The sequence below is a fragment of the Parasteatoda tepidariorum genome, chromosome 10 (genome assembly GCF_982258835.1).
Source record: "Parasteatoda tepidariorum strain Cologne lab strain chromosome 10, Ptep-v5.0, whole genome shotgun sequence".
NCBI lineage: Eukaryota > Metazoa > Arthropoda > Arachnida > Araneae > Theridiidae > Parasteatoda > Parasteatoda tepidariorum.
In genome coordinates, this window is record NC_141764.1 from 104777441 (window position 1) to 104797690 (window position 20250).

Here is a 20250-nt window from a genome sequence, read left to right on the forward strand (position 1 = left end):
ATTTGAACTCGAAGCAAGGCATTAAACATCGGCTACTATCCATTGCACCAGCGCAGGCGATAACGCCACCCATTCGCATACCTGCCAACTTTTAATCCCTTCCATTATCATTTTTCCCAGTGGTATTAAAATGGAATTGAAACTTCAATTTTAAGCAAACAAATACATTGCATTTGAAAACTCTTAAGTTGACAACCATGATAGTAACGCATAATTATATATGTGCTTCATTTCTGTAAGAATAGTGGTGATCAAAATCATTTAAAAATTAAGTTTATAAAAGAAAAAATAGTATATATTTACTACCACTTTAAATATTAAAATAAAATCTTCCGGAAAATCCGGAAGAGTTGGCAGGTATGCATTCGAAAGAAAAAAAACAGTAAATGTATAATTATTTTTTTACTTTTATTTGAATAAATAAATAAATAAAAAACAAATAAAGAGATAAAAATGATCGATAAACAACTAAAAATTAAATAAATAAATAAATAAATAAATAAAAAATTTCCATCTACATCATAGATTCTCAACGTGGTTCCTACAGACCACTAGGGGGTCCTAGGAAAATTGAAATTAATTTTTTCGGGGAGGGGGAGGAGAAGGAAGGAGAAGGCTTAATATAAAATAAATTTATTGTCAATCATTTCCATTCAAGGGAAATAGTGTTATGCATGGAAGAAAGAGAGTTGTATAAACTAAAATGTAAATCAACTAAATGTTTATGAACTCTTCTGTTAAACAACTATTATTTTTTTCTTCCTCCAAAAAACTAACGACTAAAAGCATGAAATGATAAAAATTTATGAACCAAGATTAAAAATAAGAGCATTTTCAAAGGCATCTTGCCGACTATCAAACGTGTTATTGTTATAAATGTACTTACATCATAAGAATAGGGAATTCCGTATTTCATTCTTATAAATTTTTTCAAATGAGCTACAGTAACAGCAGCGGGACATCTTAGGAAACGCCTTTTTGGCACCTAATATATGAGAAGAAAGATTCATTAGACACATATTACAGGTTCAGTAAACAAGAAAGGAGAGAAAAATATATTACATAGCTATTTATTTTAAGTTAAATAATAACAAAAAAGGAAAACAATAAGATGGAGAAGAAAGCTTTATTATTAGCTGAAGATATGTCCAGTTTATGTTTAGGAAAATATCTAAATTGTTAAATTAACACTTACACTATTATCCTTCTCAGTAGAATCATTTTGACTCTCAACTTCACACCTTTAAACAAAGAGAATTATAAAACTAATTTTAAAAAAAATCACACACACATTTATTAAAATAGTCAAAAAGATCAATACAATAAATGAAATAAAATGTAGAAAATTTCCAAAAATGAAAATAATTAATATTTATAATAAAAATAATAATAGTAATTCGATTCAAACGCATTTTCTTCTATCTCAAGGAAAAACACCCTTAACGTTAACGACAATTTAACTTTTCGTTTTATCCCTTTTTTTGGTTAAGAAATTATAAAACTAATTAAAAAATACAAATTTTATTAAAATAGTCAAAAAGATCAACATAATAAATGAAATAAAATATTGAAAATTTCCTAAAATGAAAATAATTAATATTTATAATGAAAAAAATTTATTCGATTAAAGCGCATTTTTTTTATTATTTTTTTTATCTCAAGCAAAAACACACTTAACACTAACAAAAATTTAATTTTTCGTTTTATCCCTTTTTTTCTCGTCAAGAAATACGCCCTTGAAACTATCTCTAATGGCTTATAGTGAAAGGTTTGCGTACAATTTTACACGATCCATTAAATTAGACAACATTTCATTGTAAAAGCAAATTAAAGAACGAGACGTAACAAAGCCAGCGCATGATTTCAAAAGAAAAACCACTCCCCTCTCCCCTTCTTTTTAGCATTACGAATAATGTTTTAGCTTTTAATCCAACAATAATAAGCAAAACGAAATTTCTTTAGCTCCATACCGTAGCGGACACGCATCGTACACCAAATACAATCTCACGTTTCTATGACAACCTAACTTGGCGGGAGGCCAAAAAAAGGGAACGAGAATAGAATCAGGAAAGAAATGAATAAAAAACATAATAAGCATTTTTTAAATATATTTTTCTTATATATATATAATCCATTGATTCGGTGGTAATAAGTTTTTTTTTTTTAAATCTTAAATTCCATAACTTTTTCTTTCATTGTTTACTCGTTCCCCAAACTTTCTTTTATTTTTAATTTTGTTTGAATGGGTTGAACAGGAATGACAAAACTTCAAGAATAAATAAAAAATGAAAATGTAGATAAGAACTTTTCGGTTTGAATCTTACAATTTTAAAAATAACATTTTTAGTAAATGTATATTAAAGAAGCAGTTAATTATTGAAAAATGAAAGTTTTATTTTGCATTTCCTCAAATTCTCATTTTATTATACACTCATTTAACGAGCTTCCATTTTGCGAATTTCTCTATCTTGCGATTTTTTTCGAGGACATTTTGGAAATTTCTTCGTAAATTAACTTCCAAATCGCGAAGTGAATTTTCTACTTAACGAACTTTTCTTCGAAATCCCTATTTTCCCAAATATTTTGGAACATTTCAAACTTGTTAACGCATTTTATAGAGGAAATGACCTTCAATTGATTTTCGCAGCCACTTAACCTTTAGAGAAAATCCCTTATTGTCTGTATTACATCCATGCCATAAATCAATTTACAGTAAAGCACAACAGAAATTTCTAAATCATGGATGTTACAGATTCGTAACAGTTTTTGCTAAAGCTGGATTCTCAGTCAGCGCGGATGACATTCCTTTAGAAGAATTTAAAAAAAATATGGGTGCTGCTAAAATAGAACCAAGAAATGAGCGATGAATAATTTTCTTTTTATTGATTCTGAAGATGCAACCACAGAAACATTAACTGAATCAGATAGTTTGGACAGTGTGAAAAATAAAAACAATACAGCAATAAATTGGGAGGAAGACAAAAAAGATGAAGATGGAAATGATGATCCTATCATCATCTGATTTCTTCATCTTTTCAACGAAATTATCCTCTTCATAGGATGAAATGTTAAAATCATTTGAAACAATTCGATAGTCGATACTAATTTACAAGATGAAGGCGTATCCATTGCTATTTTAATTATGTCTAGTGTTTATGAATTTAAAACCTGTTTTGTGTTATTTAAGTATTTCAAATGGTGATTTTTTATTGAACGAATTTTCTATATAAGGAAATTTTTGCCGGGATTTAGCGACTTCGCTCAATAGAGATTTGATTGCAGTTGCTATGTCAATTCTAAACACAATAAAATGCTTGAATTCTGGTTTACCTGAACCATGAAAAGCTGTAAAAGCTGATTTCATACAAATAAATGAATAGTAAAAGTATTTCGTTGCAAGTTTTCAGTGGATCCTTTTAAAAAGAAGATTTCTCTTATTTTGAGTGTAGATTGGAAAGAATATGTTGATAAACTGGTCGAGAGGAATAGTAGAAACATTTAAAAAGAAGAAGAAGAAAATGAACGTTGACTAGTTAGTAGACATTTTTTATGCAGTGGAATCGATCAACGACTTATTCTATTTTTTTAGCTGCTTTTATTTTTTCAACTTTTTTATAACACGAAAATAAATGAATGGCTGACTACTTGTGTATCGTACAGTAGTAGAACAGCAACTTGTCATTTCCTACTAATATTCTCCCAATTTATATATCTTGTCCAAATTTTCAATTCTTAATAAAATTATTTTTTATTCATCCGCTCAAATTCAAATACATTATTTTAAACTTTGTACACTCGATGTTAATACAGTTTTTTTCTAAAAAATATTATTCCATTCGTAAAATTTAATGAATAACCTTTAGTTTTATATGGGAGAATAATTTTTTTTTTCTTCTTATATAAGATATTTATCTGTAATGGGAATCAGAGACACATTTAAAAAGGGATCTATTCATCTAAATGAACGCGTCTTCTGATTCCGCATATATTTAATGTTTTCGTAAAATGGGTGACAATAAATAGTAACAAACAAAAATAAGAGTCCTATATAGAAAGGTAAATTGAAAGGAAATTCTATTTTGTCACTTAATAGTGTAATTCTGTCATATGTAATAACATACTTATATTAATTCTAATTATTTAATAAAAAGTAACTAAAGTAATTTTTTGACCTAAGTAAGAATTGACTTTTTTATATTACTTGTTCTGATGAATGGACACGGCAAAAAGAAAATCTCTTCTTATAAGATTCACTTTTTGCAAACCCTGAATAGAAAAAGCACCTTTAAGTGATTTAAAAAAAAAAAAAAGAAATTAAAAATAAGCACCTATAAGCACTTTTTAAAATAGCTACGCACCCTTGAAAAGTTTTGATCAAAATTATTCAAGAACACAAAAGATATGATGTTATTTTTCCTGCTCCAATTTTGTTCTCATGTTTTCTAAATAGTGTTCTAACCTTCGTATGTTTTGAAAGATGTTTCCCAACACAGTAAATATCCAACAACAGTTTATTTCTATCAATGAATGAAAGATAATTTGAGAAGAAAAAATGATGAACATGTATTATACAACTCACCCATATTCTATAGAAAGACTGAAAATCTCCTCTGGAGCGTAGATAAATTTTTCATCCAGGCATTCACCTCTGTCCTCAGCATCTCTCGACTCTTTTATGGCTGAAACAGCAAGTTTCTCTTTTGTAGCTTTTATTTTGAACTGTTATTCTTCACAACTAATACATTTATTTTTTTTTGTCTTGTGGATCGAATTAAATGGATTGCTGCCCATAGTGTGTGCGTATATATATATATATATATATATATATATATATATATATATATATATATATATATATATATATATATATATATTATAGAGAGAGAGACGGAGAGAGAGGGAGAAACCACGGAAAAAATTTACAGAATAATGAAAAGAGAAGAAGAAAATAATTCAAATAAAACAACATAATAAATAAAATAAAAAATAGTAAAAAATTAAAAACATTTTTTAATAAAAATCTGGAAAAAAATTATATAATCTCTTCATTAGAATTCCTTTTTCCAGATTTTTAATAATTTTTTTTAAATTTTTTATTTTATTTTATTTTAATAATTTTCTTCTTCTCTCTTCATTATTCTGACATTTTATTCCACGTTTTCTCTACATTTTGAACTTATTTTATGAGTTTTATATACTTGCAGCTTACGCGCAGTAATTAAAACTTATTCATTTGCTTAATTTTCTTCAATTTTTTTAAAATCCTTTTTGTATTTATTTACTGTGATTAGTGACAATAACTTAATTATTTCTAAGAGCAATTATACTCTGTAAAATAAGTACATAGATGCTTTAAATGCGATAAATATTTCTATGGCGAAAAAAAAAATATTGATTAAAAAAAAATGAATACAAGAAGTAATAAAAAGTTTCCCATTTAAACAGTACAAAAGACAAAATTGTAAGCAGAAACTTAACATATCAGTTGTGAGTGAGGGGGGGGGGGACTAGCACAAAGTCAAGGTTTGAGAGCGGTTATTCCGTTTTCGCGTCATATTCATAAACATAAATAGAAACGTCATATTCATAAATTTGATCAGAGAGGGAGATGGAAACGTGAAGATAAAAAAGCATCCCTCCACTTTTAAAAAACTACATTTTTCAACACTGAATACTTTCTCTAGGCAGGTTATCTTTGGTAGAACACCTTGCGGGACCCCCAAATCCCTCAAGGGGTGTCTTTATCAAGTAGATGAAGAACACAATAGAACTTCCTCAGCAGTGTAGGTATTAAATCAGGGATGGGGAGGGGGATTAGAAATAGTGCTTTCCGGTGGAGGGAGAGGGTGACACGAAGTAAATAAAAACGAAAGTCAGGGAGAAAAAGCGGAAGGAACATGAAAGCAGGTTGGAGAGGGGAGGGTGTAACAGTTGCCTAGCAACAATTAGTATGTTACGGGCACTCCATATCGGGTAGTGTGTCAAGTTTTTTGGGCTATGTCGATGGAGAAAATTTAACTGTTTCAAATCGAACTGTTATAATGAATTTGAGAAGCAGTGTGTTACGAATTATTTTGCTCTGATTTCTAGGCGGGCAAGTTTCTTTTTTCAATACGAAATTTTATATTATTGTAAAAAATTATAATTTTATTTAAGTTACATCCATGTTAAAATCCAGATCAGAAGGTCATTTTTAACAGCTACAAGTTTACCTTGGCCCCAGTTGGGTTCAAAATTGGCTCGAGATGGTAGGACGTGCACTGAGGGACCCATATCTAGATTCTTGAATAGGGTTCCTAGAATGTCCTATACAGGGCCTACATTGGCTAGACAATGGATATAAAATATCGGGAGAATCTGATAATTCTATGTAGGACCGATATGGGTTGAAAAGTGGCTGTAAAATATCGGGTGAATTGGAAAATTCTATATAGAGGCCATATCGGAAAAATAAAGGACCCTTTGAACCCTTACAAAACCAAGATTCACGAATATTGGCCCCAAGTTATTTTGCTGCTAGGGTATATTGTTTAGAAACATATATGGACTTTCTAATTATGATTTCTAATAAAATCACTGTTAAGCAGGAGAGAAATGAAACTGTTATAATAAATTCCTAGTGATATCTATTCGTAGTGATTTTTCACTTATATAAATTCAGATAAATAAAAGAATCGCCTTTGATTGCGTGTATTTGTTGAATGCTGCAGTAAATGTCTTGGATATTTCAAAGGTTCGTTACTAAAATCTCTTTTAACTTAGAAAAGAGTGTTCGAAGTTCATCTTTCAATTATTATAAAGGTTCCTTCAATAAATACAGTAGAAGTATAGCCATAAACGAATCCATAGAACGCGAAACAAGGCTGATGAAACATTATAATAATCAAAATTGAGATAGAAGCAAGAATTAATTAAAAATTTTCTTATCTATGAAATGTATAATGTATGTACATTTTGTACATGTACAATCTATAATGATGACAATGAGCTATGATGGCTCAAGGGATACAGCGTTCGCCTTCCAATCACTTGAACCGGGTTCGAATCCCAGAGATGACGGGTCGATACGAATTCCGCATCCAACTCGCAATGACCACAGTGGTGACGTGAAATATCCTCAGTTACAGACTGATTATGGGTTAGAGTCCCCTTGCTGTCCGGCTAACCGTGGGCGGTATTCGTGGCCTTCCTCTCCATTATCTTCCTCTCCAAGACAATCTTGCCTTCGTGGAGGACTCCATCATAAAGTCCTCCACGAAGGCAAATTATTCCCAATACTTAATGCAGGAGTTCCCTTGTCCTCCCTTGTCGTAAACCCAAAAAATTAGGTCGGCTCTTCAACCACGGTTATAAAATAATAATTAAAAAAAAAATGCTGACAAATGCAAAATAAGTGGAAAGCATTTTAAGAACAATTAACAATTAATTTAATACCATGCATTTTTCCAAAATACAAAATGCGTAGTGAAAAGTTAGCGAAAAAAAAAGAAAAAGAAATATGCCCTCCATAAAGCGATAAAAGTTGAAAAATATTCCCCCCCCCCCCAAGAATTTTTTTTTTCTTTTTGAGAAAGAAGCCTGAACAATTTAAAATGTTTAGTTTTTATATACCTTCAGGAGGTTGGGATGCATACAGCTCTCTTCTTCTTTTCATTTCATCTGAAAAATGATAAGAAAAAATATAGCTTGTGAATTTAATTAATTTAGGAGAAGAGCGTACGTGAAAAAAAAATCAGTGAATACTTACTGTGAAACAATCCCGGAACAAGTTTATAAACTATATCTTGCAAAGTTTTATCCGACCTACAGAGAAAAGAATGATGCATCTGATTACTTTTATATAAAAAACACATTTTATAGAAAGATTTTTTTGAACATATATTTAGAGTGATCATTACGGGATAATTTATATATATATATATATATATATATATATATATATATATATATATATATATATATATATATATATATATATATATATATATATATATATATATATATATATATATATATATATATATATATATATATATATATATATATACTAGGGGGCTAAGCCCCCAGTTCGCTGCCGCTCTCCAACCTCGATGATTGCTTCGCAATAATTATCTTTTCTTGGCAGAAAACAGTTTTTCCACGAAAGTTAAAATTATTCACTTAACGTATATATACTAAAAGGAATTCTGTTTGCTTACGCTTGTGCCTCTACTTCCCACGTCCTAATATTAGCATTATAAAGAATTAGAATGTGGCGTAACTACCACTATAAATGTTAAATACCAATTCCTTAGTATATAAGACATGTCATGAGGTACCTTTTGATAGATGAAGGTAGTCGATTTATAATTCCCCTCATTGGTTACCCGGACGTGATTGTTTTTCAGGAAGTTTAGGAGTTAAGTCTGGTGGAGGTTCGACAGGTTGTCTTTGCTGATTGTCCTGAAGTAACGTCTGGTTTGCACCAACCACAGTACTGACGTAAAATATCCTCAGTGGCCATTGATTAGAGTCCCCTTGCCGTTACGCAAACCGTGGAAGGTTCTCGTGGTCTTTCTCTCCATGCAACGCAAATGCACGCTAGTTCCAATAAAAAGTCCTCCACGAAGGCAAAATTTCTCCCAAAACTTGATCCAGGAGTTCCCTTGTTTTCTGGATTGAGTTCAAAATTTCAATGCTAGGCCGTAAACTCTAAATTGCGTCGGTTGTTCTACGACGGTTATAAAATAAAATAAAAAAAACTGAATCTCTTTTTATTTTTTCATTTCTGGACAACTTATAGGGGGTAAATGATACAATACATAGAATTGTGCGATATGCCGTAAAATATCGACTAAAACGATAACGTCACGGTCATTATCGACAATATATATATATATATATATATATATATACACTGGTTATCATAAATTAAGGAAAAATCACAAAAATAGCGATAACTCTTTCAAAAGTAAGCCAAACCGTGCAAAATTTGCATATGTTGTCCACTAAGAGTAGCTGAGTAAAATTGCAATATGCAAATTAGTGGCGCTGCACTCGGCTTACGTCATCTGCCTGGAGCATAAAAGTCCAAGTTTGAGAGAAAGCACACAAATTTTACTGTGATTGCGACATTGAAAATCTGAGATAGCCAATTCGTAATAATGACCTCTAGGCATCATTTGCCTGAAGAACTACGATGGAGAGCCATCGGGAGACTAGAGGCAGGGCAGAGTCAATCAGAAGTGGCCAGATGGCTAAATGTGAGTCCATCTGTGGTTCATAGACTTTGGAGGCAATTTCAAACCACAGATTCGGCATCTAGGAGGTTCAGTCAAGGACGGCCAACTGTTACGACCAGTGCCGATGACCGATATTTGACATTAAGTGCACGCAGGAATAGAACCGCTACTCCGACACATCTTAGATCCTCTCTTGCTGCAGCCACCGGAAGGTTGGTGTCAACGTCAACTGTGCGCAGAAGGCTCCACGAAGGTGGTCTGTATGCGAGACGACCAGCCATTTGCGTGCCGCTCACATCACGCCATAGGAGAGACCGTTTGCAGTGGGCCCGACAACATGTCCACTGGACGTCAGATCAATGGAGGCCTGTTCTCTTTACGGATGAGTCCAGGTTTAGTCTAGAAAGTGACAGTAGACGTTATTTGATATGGAGAGAACCTGGGACCCGTTATCATCCATCAAACATCCGTGAAAGAGATGCATACGGAAGAGGCAGTGTCTGTGTTTGGGGAGGCATATCCTTAGGAGGGCGCACATACCTCCATGTCTTTCCAAGGGGAACCGTGAATGCTCAGGTTTATCGAGACAACATCCTTGATGCTTATGTGCGCCCATATGCCGGGGCAATTGGTGATTGCTTCCTGTTACAGGACGATAATGCAAGACCACACAGAGCTCGCATTGTTGATGATTATCTTCAACAGGAAACAATTACTCGCATGGAGTGGCCAGCTCGATCCCCGGACTTGAATCCTATCGAGCACGTTTGGGATGCTCTAGGGAGGCGTGTATCTGCCATCAATCCGCCCCCTCAGACCCTTGCCACGCTTGCAACTGCTTTACAAGAGCAATGGCTCTCACTTCCTATTGAACTGATAGACCGCATAATTGAAAGCATCACACATCGCTGTTTGTGCTGTATTGCTTCTAGAGGCAATCATATTCCATATTAAAGGTACTTTTTCTATTGCAAACCGATACTTCCAATTTGTTTATTTTATACATGTGCTAATTTCTATACTACTATTAATGTCTGATAATTTCTTTTTATGTTGTTTAATACCTTACTATGTGTTGTATATTGTGGGTAAGTTTCATAAAATTCCATGTGTAATTTCTTGAGTTATCGCGATTTTTGTGAATTTTCCTTAATTTATGATAACCAGTGTATATATATATATATATATATATATATATATATATATATATATATATATATATATATATATATATATATATATATATATATATATATATATATATATATATATATATATATATATATATATGAGTATGTTTTTCAATTAAAATTGTTTAAGGTTTAGTTCTATAAAACAATTTTTTTTCATATGGGTATCGACACTATACTCCAATGTATGAACACTATACATTTAAAGAAAATGAGAAAATTTCGCTATAAATCATAAATCATCGATATTTTATGACAATATATTGTGATACTAAAATTCGAAATAGACCAGCACTAGTGCTATAATGCTTTTCCGAAATTTAAAATTTTAAGTAAGTTATACGGTGTTTCGTAAATGAAGCAAAGGAATGTGCACAAAATAAAACTTTTCAATCTTAGAAAAAAAATAAAACATATATATAGAATAGATTTATAAGCGAGGAGAATTCTGTAACCAGTAATCTAATAAAATGTAAAGCGGTTCAATAGATTCTGAGATCACATTTGTTGAAAATAGGGTTTCCCACAAAACGCTATTGAGACAATGTATTTGATTGTTCCAATTCTTTCAAAAGTTCGAAGAATCATATGGTTTATAATAAATTTTCAGTAGAATGCTTTTTATTTTTACTACCATTAAACCAGTTTTTGTAAAATTTTAAATTGGTAAATCATGAGGTATTCAACCCGTTTCAAACAGTTAGCCTGGTGGTTAAACGTAAACCCATTCATTACAGTTTTAGTCACAAAACGTCGGTCATTTTTATGCTCTTTCAATTCTTACTATTAGTTCTCCCTTTACATATCTCGTTCAAACTCTCAACCGTTCATAAAATACCTTTTATTCAACCACTCAAGCTCAAAAAAACTTTTTTTTTGAATTTGTAGTGGATGACACTTGATGTTAATACAGATTTTTTCATATATTAATTCATTCATTGAATTTAATTCATTCATTTTAGTTTTATATGGGAGAAAAACATTTCTCTTATAATATTATTTCTTAACAAAAAGTAACGAAAATAAAAAATTTCTTTGTTTACCTAAGAAGGAACTGACTTTAAATTATTTTTTTTCTATATCACTCGTTTACGTTTTTTTTTTAGACTGTAATGTGTAGGCTAAAAATGAGTGTTACAATGTGTTCGTTTGTGAAGCGTTTCGATCTTATCAGGATATATACATTTTTTTAAATAATTGAATGGAAGGGTAAATAAAAAACAAGTTCACCTTTCCACCCATCCTTCGTCACACTTAACCCTATCTTCTTGTTCCATCCTATAAGAAGCAGTTAAGAAACAAATGACTCTTTTAGGATGCGTCTCAAATTTTATTTTTACACTCTGACTTTTAAATGACACGTGTCGCCTCATAACAATTATGGTTATAGGTGCAGCTATATGAAACCCTGCGAAAATATTTAATTCTGCTGATTTTAAATGTTTCAATTTCAACGTGTGATGTTACATTTCTTGGCATCCCATCTCAATCCTTAGTCACCTTCTTTTCCCTTAAGCGTTGACATCATTTATGGATAACCATTTAAAATTTTCATAAAATCTTCCTGCTTCATGAACATTCATTCTTGATAAAGTCAATATCGTCTGGAGAAAGGGTGCCAAAAAGAGGAGATATTGATTGCACGAAGTATTCAATACTTCCGACATCACGGATGTAGGCGGGAAGGGAGAGAAGGTAAATTGGGTTGTTGGAGAGATGGCTTAATTGAGCGGACAACAGATTGCCCGGTGACATGAACTACAACCGCCTGCTGATGGATGCAGAAGACTCACGATGAGGAATTAAATATTCTTCGAAAGATCTGCCAGCGTATGAAATGACTCTCTTTCTCTAGCGAATAATACGCTTTTTTTTCCTTCGTTATCGCTGTGATTTCTTTTCGTTTATTCATCACTCTTCTACACTTTGGACAAATAATTTAACAACTGTAAGAACAACCGAAACGAATCGTGGAAATAAAGTACCAAACGAAAAAGTCGATGAAAAAAAAAAAAAAAAAAGAACCGGAAAAAATGCCACTCACTAATTATTGTTTACATTTAACTTTGGATTCAATTCGAGCCGAATGCAATAAAATTAAAGAGATATTTGAATTTGACTGAATGGAACCATTAAATACTTTATATAATTCTAATTGTAAATACGATTATATAATATTTATTGTTATAAATAATGTATCGATCCATTATCAGGAAGTTCATTTTTTTTAAATAAATTAAAAACAACTAGTTGAGAAAGAATTATTTGCATATCAGATTGTGTAGCCAAATCTTTCAACAAAAAATATGCCCCTTTAATGTACTTTTTAAGCACTAACTACATTAACAAAATGCAAAATAATTTTCAAAGAATTTACATGATCATGATAAAATAATTAGTTTCTGATAAAGAACACTTTTCTTTGATTATATGCATTAGCCACCCTAAAAAGAACGAGAGATTTTTCGGTTAGGTTTCAGAGGGTGGAATATGAAACCTGAAATTCGAGATCTCTTGCAAAATACGACAGAGTTGCACATGAACCCAGTTCAGTATATATGCACATACGAACCCGCAAGTATGTCAAACATGTAAAATGATCGGCACTTTCATACGCTATTGACCGACGGCACGCCGAAATGCATTATGAATTGTGAAAACGTTGAACAGAACAACGTGTAAACCATGCTTATGCATAATACATGGAGAAAATCGACATGGTAAAGAAAAAAAAATCTTATAGCAGTTTTGGTAAAGCTGGATTCTTAGTCAGCGAAGAGAGAATTTGGAAAGTGGAGGATGGCATTCCTTTAGAATGCTGAGAGATATCCACGAAATGAACGATGATGTACTGATTTTCTTTTTATTGATTCTGAAGATGATTCTGACCACAGAAATATTAACTGAATCTGATACTTTGGACAGTGTGAAAAATAAAAACAATACATTGTGAGGAAGACGAAGAAGATGGAAATGGTGAAGAAATCATCAAACCTTCATATAATAAAATCATTTGAAACAATTCGATAGTAGATAATAATTTACAAGGTGCATCCATTGCTAATTTAATTATGTCTAGTGTTTATGAATTTAAATCCTGTTTTGTGTTGTTAAAGTGTTTCAAATGGTGATTTTTTATTGAACGAATTTTCTATATAAAGAACTTTATATCGGGATTGAGCGACATCTTTAATGGAAGTCTGACTGTATTTCATTCAACATCAACCCATATAAATAATGCTTCTATGGCAACATGCAAATAAAATTCATTTCCATTTTGTAACAAATGAAAAGAAAAATGAGTGAGAACGTTTTCATAATGTTACCAATGATAGTTTTTTCCTCCCCCTCAGAGAAGAGAGGCGGTTTTAATGCGTGTCTATCTTAACACCAAACGATCGACAACAAAACAGGAAAGACAAAATGACCGTTTTCCCTAATCTATGCAATAACAGAACGAAAAAAATCGACTTCCGAAAATAACAATCTGCGCGCCATTAATGATACAGACGTGGAAGGAGAAATAGATGGGAGGGGGTAGACTACTCGAGATAATTTGTGGGTAGCCTTTAGATTCGTGATGGGGCCGATTGAATCAGGATTTGCCGATTCATTTTTTTGTAAGTGCCTGCCATAAATCAACGAGTGCCTATTTTAACATTGCATTTTTTCGAGTTCAAAGCTAATGGGGTCTTTTAATGAAAACAGGGTTTGTAATGACAAATGCAATAGTTTATCATTGAATCTCATATGAATAGCTTAAATCATATTATTTAAGAGTAAACTTATTTGTGATTGTGAATTCAATATGTCATTTGTAGCAGCAGTATACATATTTAGTATGTTAAATATTTAGTATAATTAGTTAATGAAATAGTATTCATAAAATCCGCTTTATCATAGCAAGTATAATGTATCGTATAATGAGATAAAAAAGAAAGTACTTTTTATCTTAACTCATTTAATGATTACATTATTTAACTAATTTTTAAAACTAACAGAACAGGTAATAATTGTGAACGATTCATTTTATATCAAGCATCTTTTAAAGAAACTATGATTTAACATTGAATTGACTTATATTAATTTATTTTTAGATATTTTTACAGGAATGAAATTCATGATTATTTGAAGTCATTCAGATTGACAATTAAACTTAAAATTGAAAAAGTTACTATAAAGTTTTTCTTCTTCTTTTAAATAAATAAATAAAAAGTTAGAAATTTATTTTTCTTTCCAACTGTTACTTTTAAACTTTCACATAGTTAGAAAGGATATATCATAAACCTTGGAAATTAATAAAAATTTTTTACAATAACCTCTATCCTGTCGTCTCCAAATTTATGTAAAATTTTCAACTCATAAAGTTCAGGGTTTAAGTCATTCAGCCAATAATGTAACGAAAAATATTTATGTTTATTAATAAACAAAATTTATTCACTACAAAACAAATTTGGTATAATCACGACAAAAAATTATATTCATTAGATTACTTTTATATATTGTATTCCATACAAAAAAAGGAAAAGAAAGAAAGTGATTTGTATCGTTTTAAACCTTTCATAACCCAATTCAACACTCCTGAAATTTTAAACCCTCATGAAATAAAGTCATATACAATTACACCCTTTCAAAATATCGAAAAAGTTCAAATTACGTGAAATACAAACTGACTTTAAAAAAAAAGGTTAATAAATCGTTGAAAATAAAATATTATAAAGTTACAAAAGAAAAAAAAATCATCATAAAACCAAAATATATATTTAACATTATGAATATAATCTTTTTCCAACTGGGAAAGAAAACACATCAAAATATTTTAAAGACTTTAAGTGTCGGCTGTTTAGATCTAACAAGTTAAGACAAGCGCGAAATAAATTAATTTTCAGATAGACGATCAGGGGTGCCATTTGTAATATTTCGTCGCCCTTTGGCGACCGTTTATTTTACCCTTCAGTTACAAGCCCTGTGGCAGAATTTTGTGGCCCTGTGGCCTATATATATTAATAATTTTAATCATTTTTTACTCCGATAGTATGGGTGATAATCTTGCACTTCGTTGAGGGGTGGGAGAACCTTAAATTATTTCCAAATTATTTCCTTCGCCTCATTTTGCAAATAATTATCACAATAAAATAATAATTAAAAATCATGAAATCAGTAGACAGGGGTTGCAAGTATAATTCACCTTATTTATAAGCAAAGTTTTTTGGGCAGTAATATTGATTTTAAGAAAATATGACCAAACGAAAAAAAAACAACTCATTAATATATGATGATTAAAAAGAAAGAAATCGATTTCTCTACCTGATATAATGTAGAGGCCGAGATTTATGAACTTGCACTTCACAAACAGGACAATACTTGCTTGTTTCCAGATAACGAACAATGCAAGCACGGCAAACTGGAGAAAGAAAAAAAATATTCTTAATTCAATATCTAATATGCATACACTTCAATAGAATCTATATTATATAAAACACATATGAGCATAACCAATACAAAATTTTTATTGGTTTTCCATTGATGGACCAACATAATCTTTATGGTAACCATCAATAACTTCATCATGAACCATTACATTTTTGATGGTGACCAACGTAAGAAATCATCACCCCAATATAGGAATTCGGACTGATGTATGATGGTCCAACCTAAGAATAGCAACTTGCTTTGATGGTTTGTTCATGTTGAAGCATCAGAAATTTCCATCATAGTTTCTTAGAAATCAAATGTTGGAACGATCATGAACAACCATCATCCCGATGTTGGAATTCGGAATGATTTATGATGGTCCGACATTAAAAAAAAAATTGTTTTTGATGGTATACTATTCCTCAGAACCAATAAGAATTTCCATTAAACCATCATAGAAATGTATAGTTGGAACCATCACGGATCATCATGCATTTGATCCATGAGAATCAAACTTATCTTGATGGTTAACGATCATTGTATTAAAGTTGCATTTTTCAACATAGAGTGATGGAAGCATGTTGGCATATCGAAATCCATGAACGCATCATGGAAAATGTTGGAGGATGGTGACCATCAAATGATATTGGACCATCATAAATCACACTGAAACCAACATAAACCATCAAAATGTTTTGATGGGACCATCAAGATTTGGGTTCGGTTTGGTGACAATCGAAAGAATTTCTTCGATTGTCACTAAATCGATGAAATTTCTTTCCTCACAAAGAAAACCTTAAACAAACTGAACTATTCTGGGCAGGTATCAAACGTTAAAACAAATTGTTCGGTGAACAATTAAAAATAAACAAACAAACTGCTCTACATATTTATAATCTCTCTCGCTCTCTGTCATGGTGAATGATCGTTATTAACTCGGAAACGGGAGCACCGATTTTTCATAATTTTTTTAAAGCAGTTTTCAAATTTTCAAGTTATGGTTTGCAAACAATTACCTCTTTCCAGCATTATGTAGTTCGAGTACAGTACTGAAAATACAAAATTTCATTGATAAAAACCAATGTTATAAGATTAAAACGTGTGTTCCCATGGAAACGGCCTTCTTACAAAATATATATATAAAAAATAGAAGCAGGCGAAATGACAGGACAAATTAAATATCCTAAATGCTCGCTAAACTTAAGGGTAGGAGAGAAGAGTGCTAGAAACTATTATGAAGGCTAACAAAAGTTATTGAATATTGAAGAAATACGTTTGACCGTTAGTAGTACAGTTAAACATAAATATGTTTGTTTTTATTCATCCAAACAGTATTTCTTTCTGCTGATTTATTTATGAAGACGATATTTTAAGTTACGAAATATCGTCCACACACACACACAAAAAAAAAAAAAAACTTTTTCAATAGACATCTTTTTTCTCCAATGGATTTAAATTTTTGATCTTCAAAATATGGGAGGAGTCAGCAATTTGGACTGTTTGGTCCGAAAAGTAAAGACAGGAAAATGTCCAGAAGTTTTGTTCCCTGAAGGTCAACTTCATTTTTAGAGCATTTCATTATATCTTTGAAAGCATGTATGCAAATCATAAAAAAAAAAATTCTACTCATTTATTAAAATAGTTTAGTTAGATATAATTTCATACAAAACATATTATTTTAATCTTATTTATTATTTTTCATTACTTCATTTATTGATGGTTGAAAAAGCTTTAAACTGTAAAGCATATAAAATTTTAAAGCATTGCACAGTTTACAAAGTAGTATTTAAAATAAAAAGTCGTATATTTAAAATTTAATTTGAAGCTAAGAAATTAATTTAAAGAATTTATCTTCTAATTTATTTTCTGCGGAGGAGATCTTTGAAAACCACATAGAGGGGGGGGGAGTGCTTTATATTCCTGTCAACAGGGGGAGGGGAGGGGAATGAAAGGGTAGGAAATTTAAATCCCTTTTCTACGTGTTTACCGAATCGATCAAACCCCCCACTCTCTCTTTTGAGTAAACTAAATATATGGTCCTTCTTCTCCCCAAAGAAGTTAAAAGGTTTATTCAGACAGCAAATGTTAAAATGTTTCCGATTTACCGGTAAAATATTTAATCTCGGACTAGTATTCTTACTACTTGTCTAAAATGTAATAATTATTTTTTTTTGAATAACAAATATTTTTTTTTTTGGAATAACACGTTTTTTTTTTTTTTTTTTTTTTTTTTTTTTGTTGCTTTATAAATCTTAGGGTAGTTGTTGACCTTTGCAGTAATTTAAAATAAGGTATAAGTTTCATTTATGTTCACTCAAGATAAATAACTATGCCAATTAATGTATATGCAGTTAAAACATATAAATATATATATATATATAAAACAATAACAAAGAAATGGTATATACGGCTATCATTGTTTTTCAAAAAAAAAAAAAAAAAAAAAAAAAAAAAAAAAAAAAAGGAATCTTTAACAAAAGTTTGAGTGCAAAAATGTAAAAAAGAAAGAAATAGTATTAAGTCTCTAATTATCCAGAATAAAGATTCCGAACATTTTAATACAGAAGATTTTGTGAGAGACTTTAGAGGTGAATTATTAGGTAACCCCCCCCCCCCCAAACCAAGTCAAAATGTATCGCTTTAAACGAATCAAATCAAGCCAAGCGCTACAGGGGAGAAAAAATTTGAAAAAATTGAGTTGAAGGCATTTTAAAAATACATTTAAAGTTACGAAAAAAAAAGCAATATGTTACGATTACAACAGAAAAATAATAAATTCATTACATGCAAAAAAAAAAAATTATTTTTAATTATAAATTTTACTTTTTTTCATTCAAATTCCATGTAAATAAGTAAGACTATGTCACAGAGAGTGATAAATGAAAAATCCCCTGGATAGTTTTTTTTTTATTAGGTAAGTTAAAAACAGCATTGCCATTTTTATGGTATTAATTTTCATAACTTTTTCCTAAATTTTCAAGTTTAATCCATGAGAACTTATAATTTCATGTAACCTTACAATTAGAATGTTGTGAATTGTATTATAAATTTGCTTCAATACTAACTAAAATTTCTATTTATGAATTTATCACTGTTTTTAAATGAACAATATATTTCTATATTTTCACGTTTTCACATACATGACATTATCGTTAATAAAAATTTAAAATTTTATTTTAATAATTTTACAATTATCTAAGCAATTTCGAATACTATTCTTTGAATATAATTTCTTATTATGAGAGTTCAATGAAAATAAAATTTGGTTTTTTAAAACAGATTATTGGGTGGATCCTAGAATAGTGGTGACTTTCTGAAATCTCACCTAATATATTTTGTCGAGAGGTATGTAAGAGAAATATCAGAGTAAGTTATTTTTTTATATTTTATTAAAAATATTTTAATAAAATTGTAACAATTTAAATTGTTCTTTTAATAATAAAAAACAATGTTGATCCAAGTAATAGCCGGCATGTTTTCAAAAAGTCTATATACCCGGGATGATGTATTTCAATAATTTTAATATTACAATAGCTTTCTAGAACACCGGTTCGGCTACGGGACCCTAAATAATCAACCCTTCTTTAAGCCCGCCTTTATAAAAATAAAATTTCTTAAGATAATTGTGAACGTTATAGCCTATAAAAATATTCAATCAAAGGAATGAAGATTTTTCCTCGTTTTATCATTAATAAGCTTAACTTAGGTTTTTATTTCTGACACTTAAATTTACAGTCCTTGTTCTATATCTAGCTTAGTTAGGAATTTGCTTTTGGTATACGAATAAAATAAGTCTAATTATGGTTTACTTTGTGATGAAAACTGCTGTTGAAAATCATTATTAGGGAAACATATATCTTTATTAAAGAACTATATTATTTTGATTTGAAATGCGCGATAGGAAATACTAGTACAATATTTTATACATGCTTGTTTTTTTTCTTCTTCAATTTGTACAATATATTGTTAAAAGGAATATATTTTCTTTAAAAAAATAAAGCCATTTCCATTGAGTGGCATTTTACTAGAATTAATTTCAAAAAGGCCACGTAAAAATGAAATAAATTATGAATTATAGATTGTATCTACATATAATCAGAAGTTTCAAAACTCATTGCAGGTTATCGTGGAACCCCTTCAAGCCTAGGGCCATTTAAGAACCGCTCTTCTAGAATGTTACAGCCCTAGTCATAATTCTTGATGGTTTATGTTGATTTCAGTGCGATTTAGGATGGTCCAACATCATTTGATGGTCACCACCCTTCAAAATTTTTTATGATGCGTTCATGGTCTTTGATATGTCAGCAAACATCCATCATTCCATGAAGGAAAATGCTATATTTTAATACTATGATGGTTAACCATCGAGAGAAGTTTGATTCTCATGATTCTCAACAATTCATGATGATCCGTGATGGTTCCAA

The 20250-nt window shown here is 30.6% G+C and overlaps 1 protein-coding gene across 3 annotated transcripts in view; it reads right to left on the bottom strand.

Moving 5' to 3' along the window:
- The window catches only part of LOC107446548 (uncharacterized), a 77708-nt gene that overhangs the window by 12274 nt on the left and 45184 nt on the right, over positions 1-20250 (bottom strand). For all 3 annotated transcript variants that reach the window (XM_043047707.3, XM_087153570.1, XM_043047706.3), the window contains exons 3-8: positions 15719-15815; positions 7748-7803; positions 7612-7659; positions 4580-4679; positions 1196-1241; positions 887-985 (exon numbers count right to left, since the gene is read on the bottom strand). In XM_043047707.3, coding sequence (XP_042903641.2) covers positions 887-985; positions 1196-1241; positions 4580-4679; positions 7612-7659; positions 7748-7803; positions 15719-15815 — 446 coding nt within the window. The remainder of the gene's footprint in view (positions 1-886; positions 986-1195; positions 1242-4579; positions 4680-7611; positions 7660-7747; positions 7804-15718; positions 15816-20250) is intronic.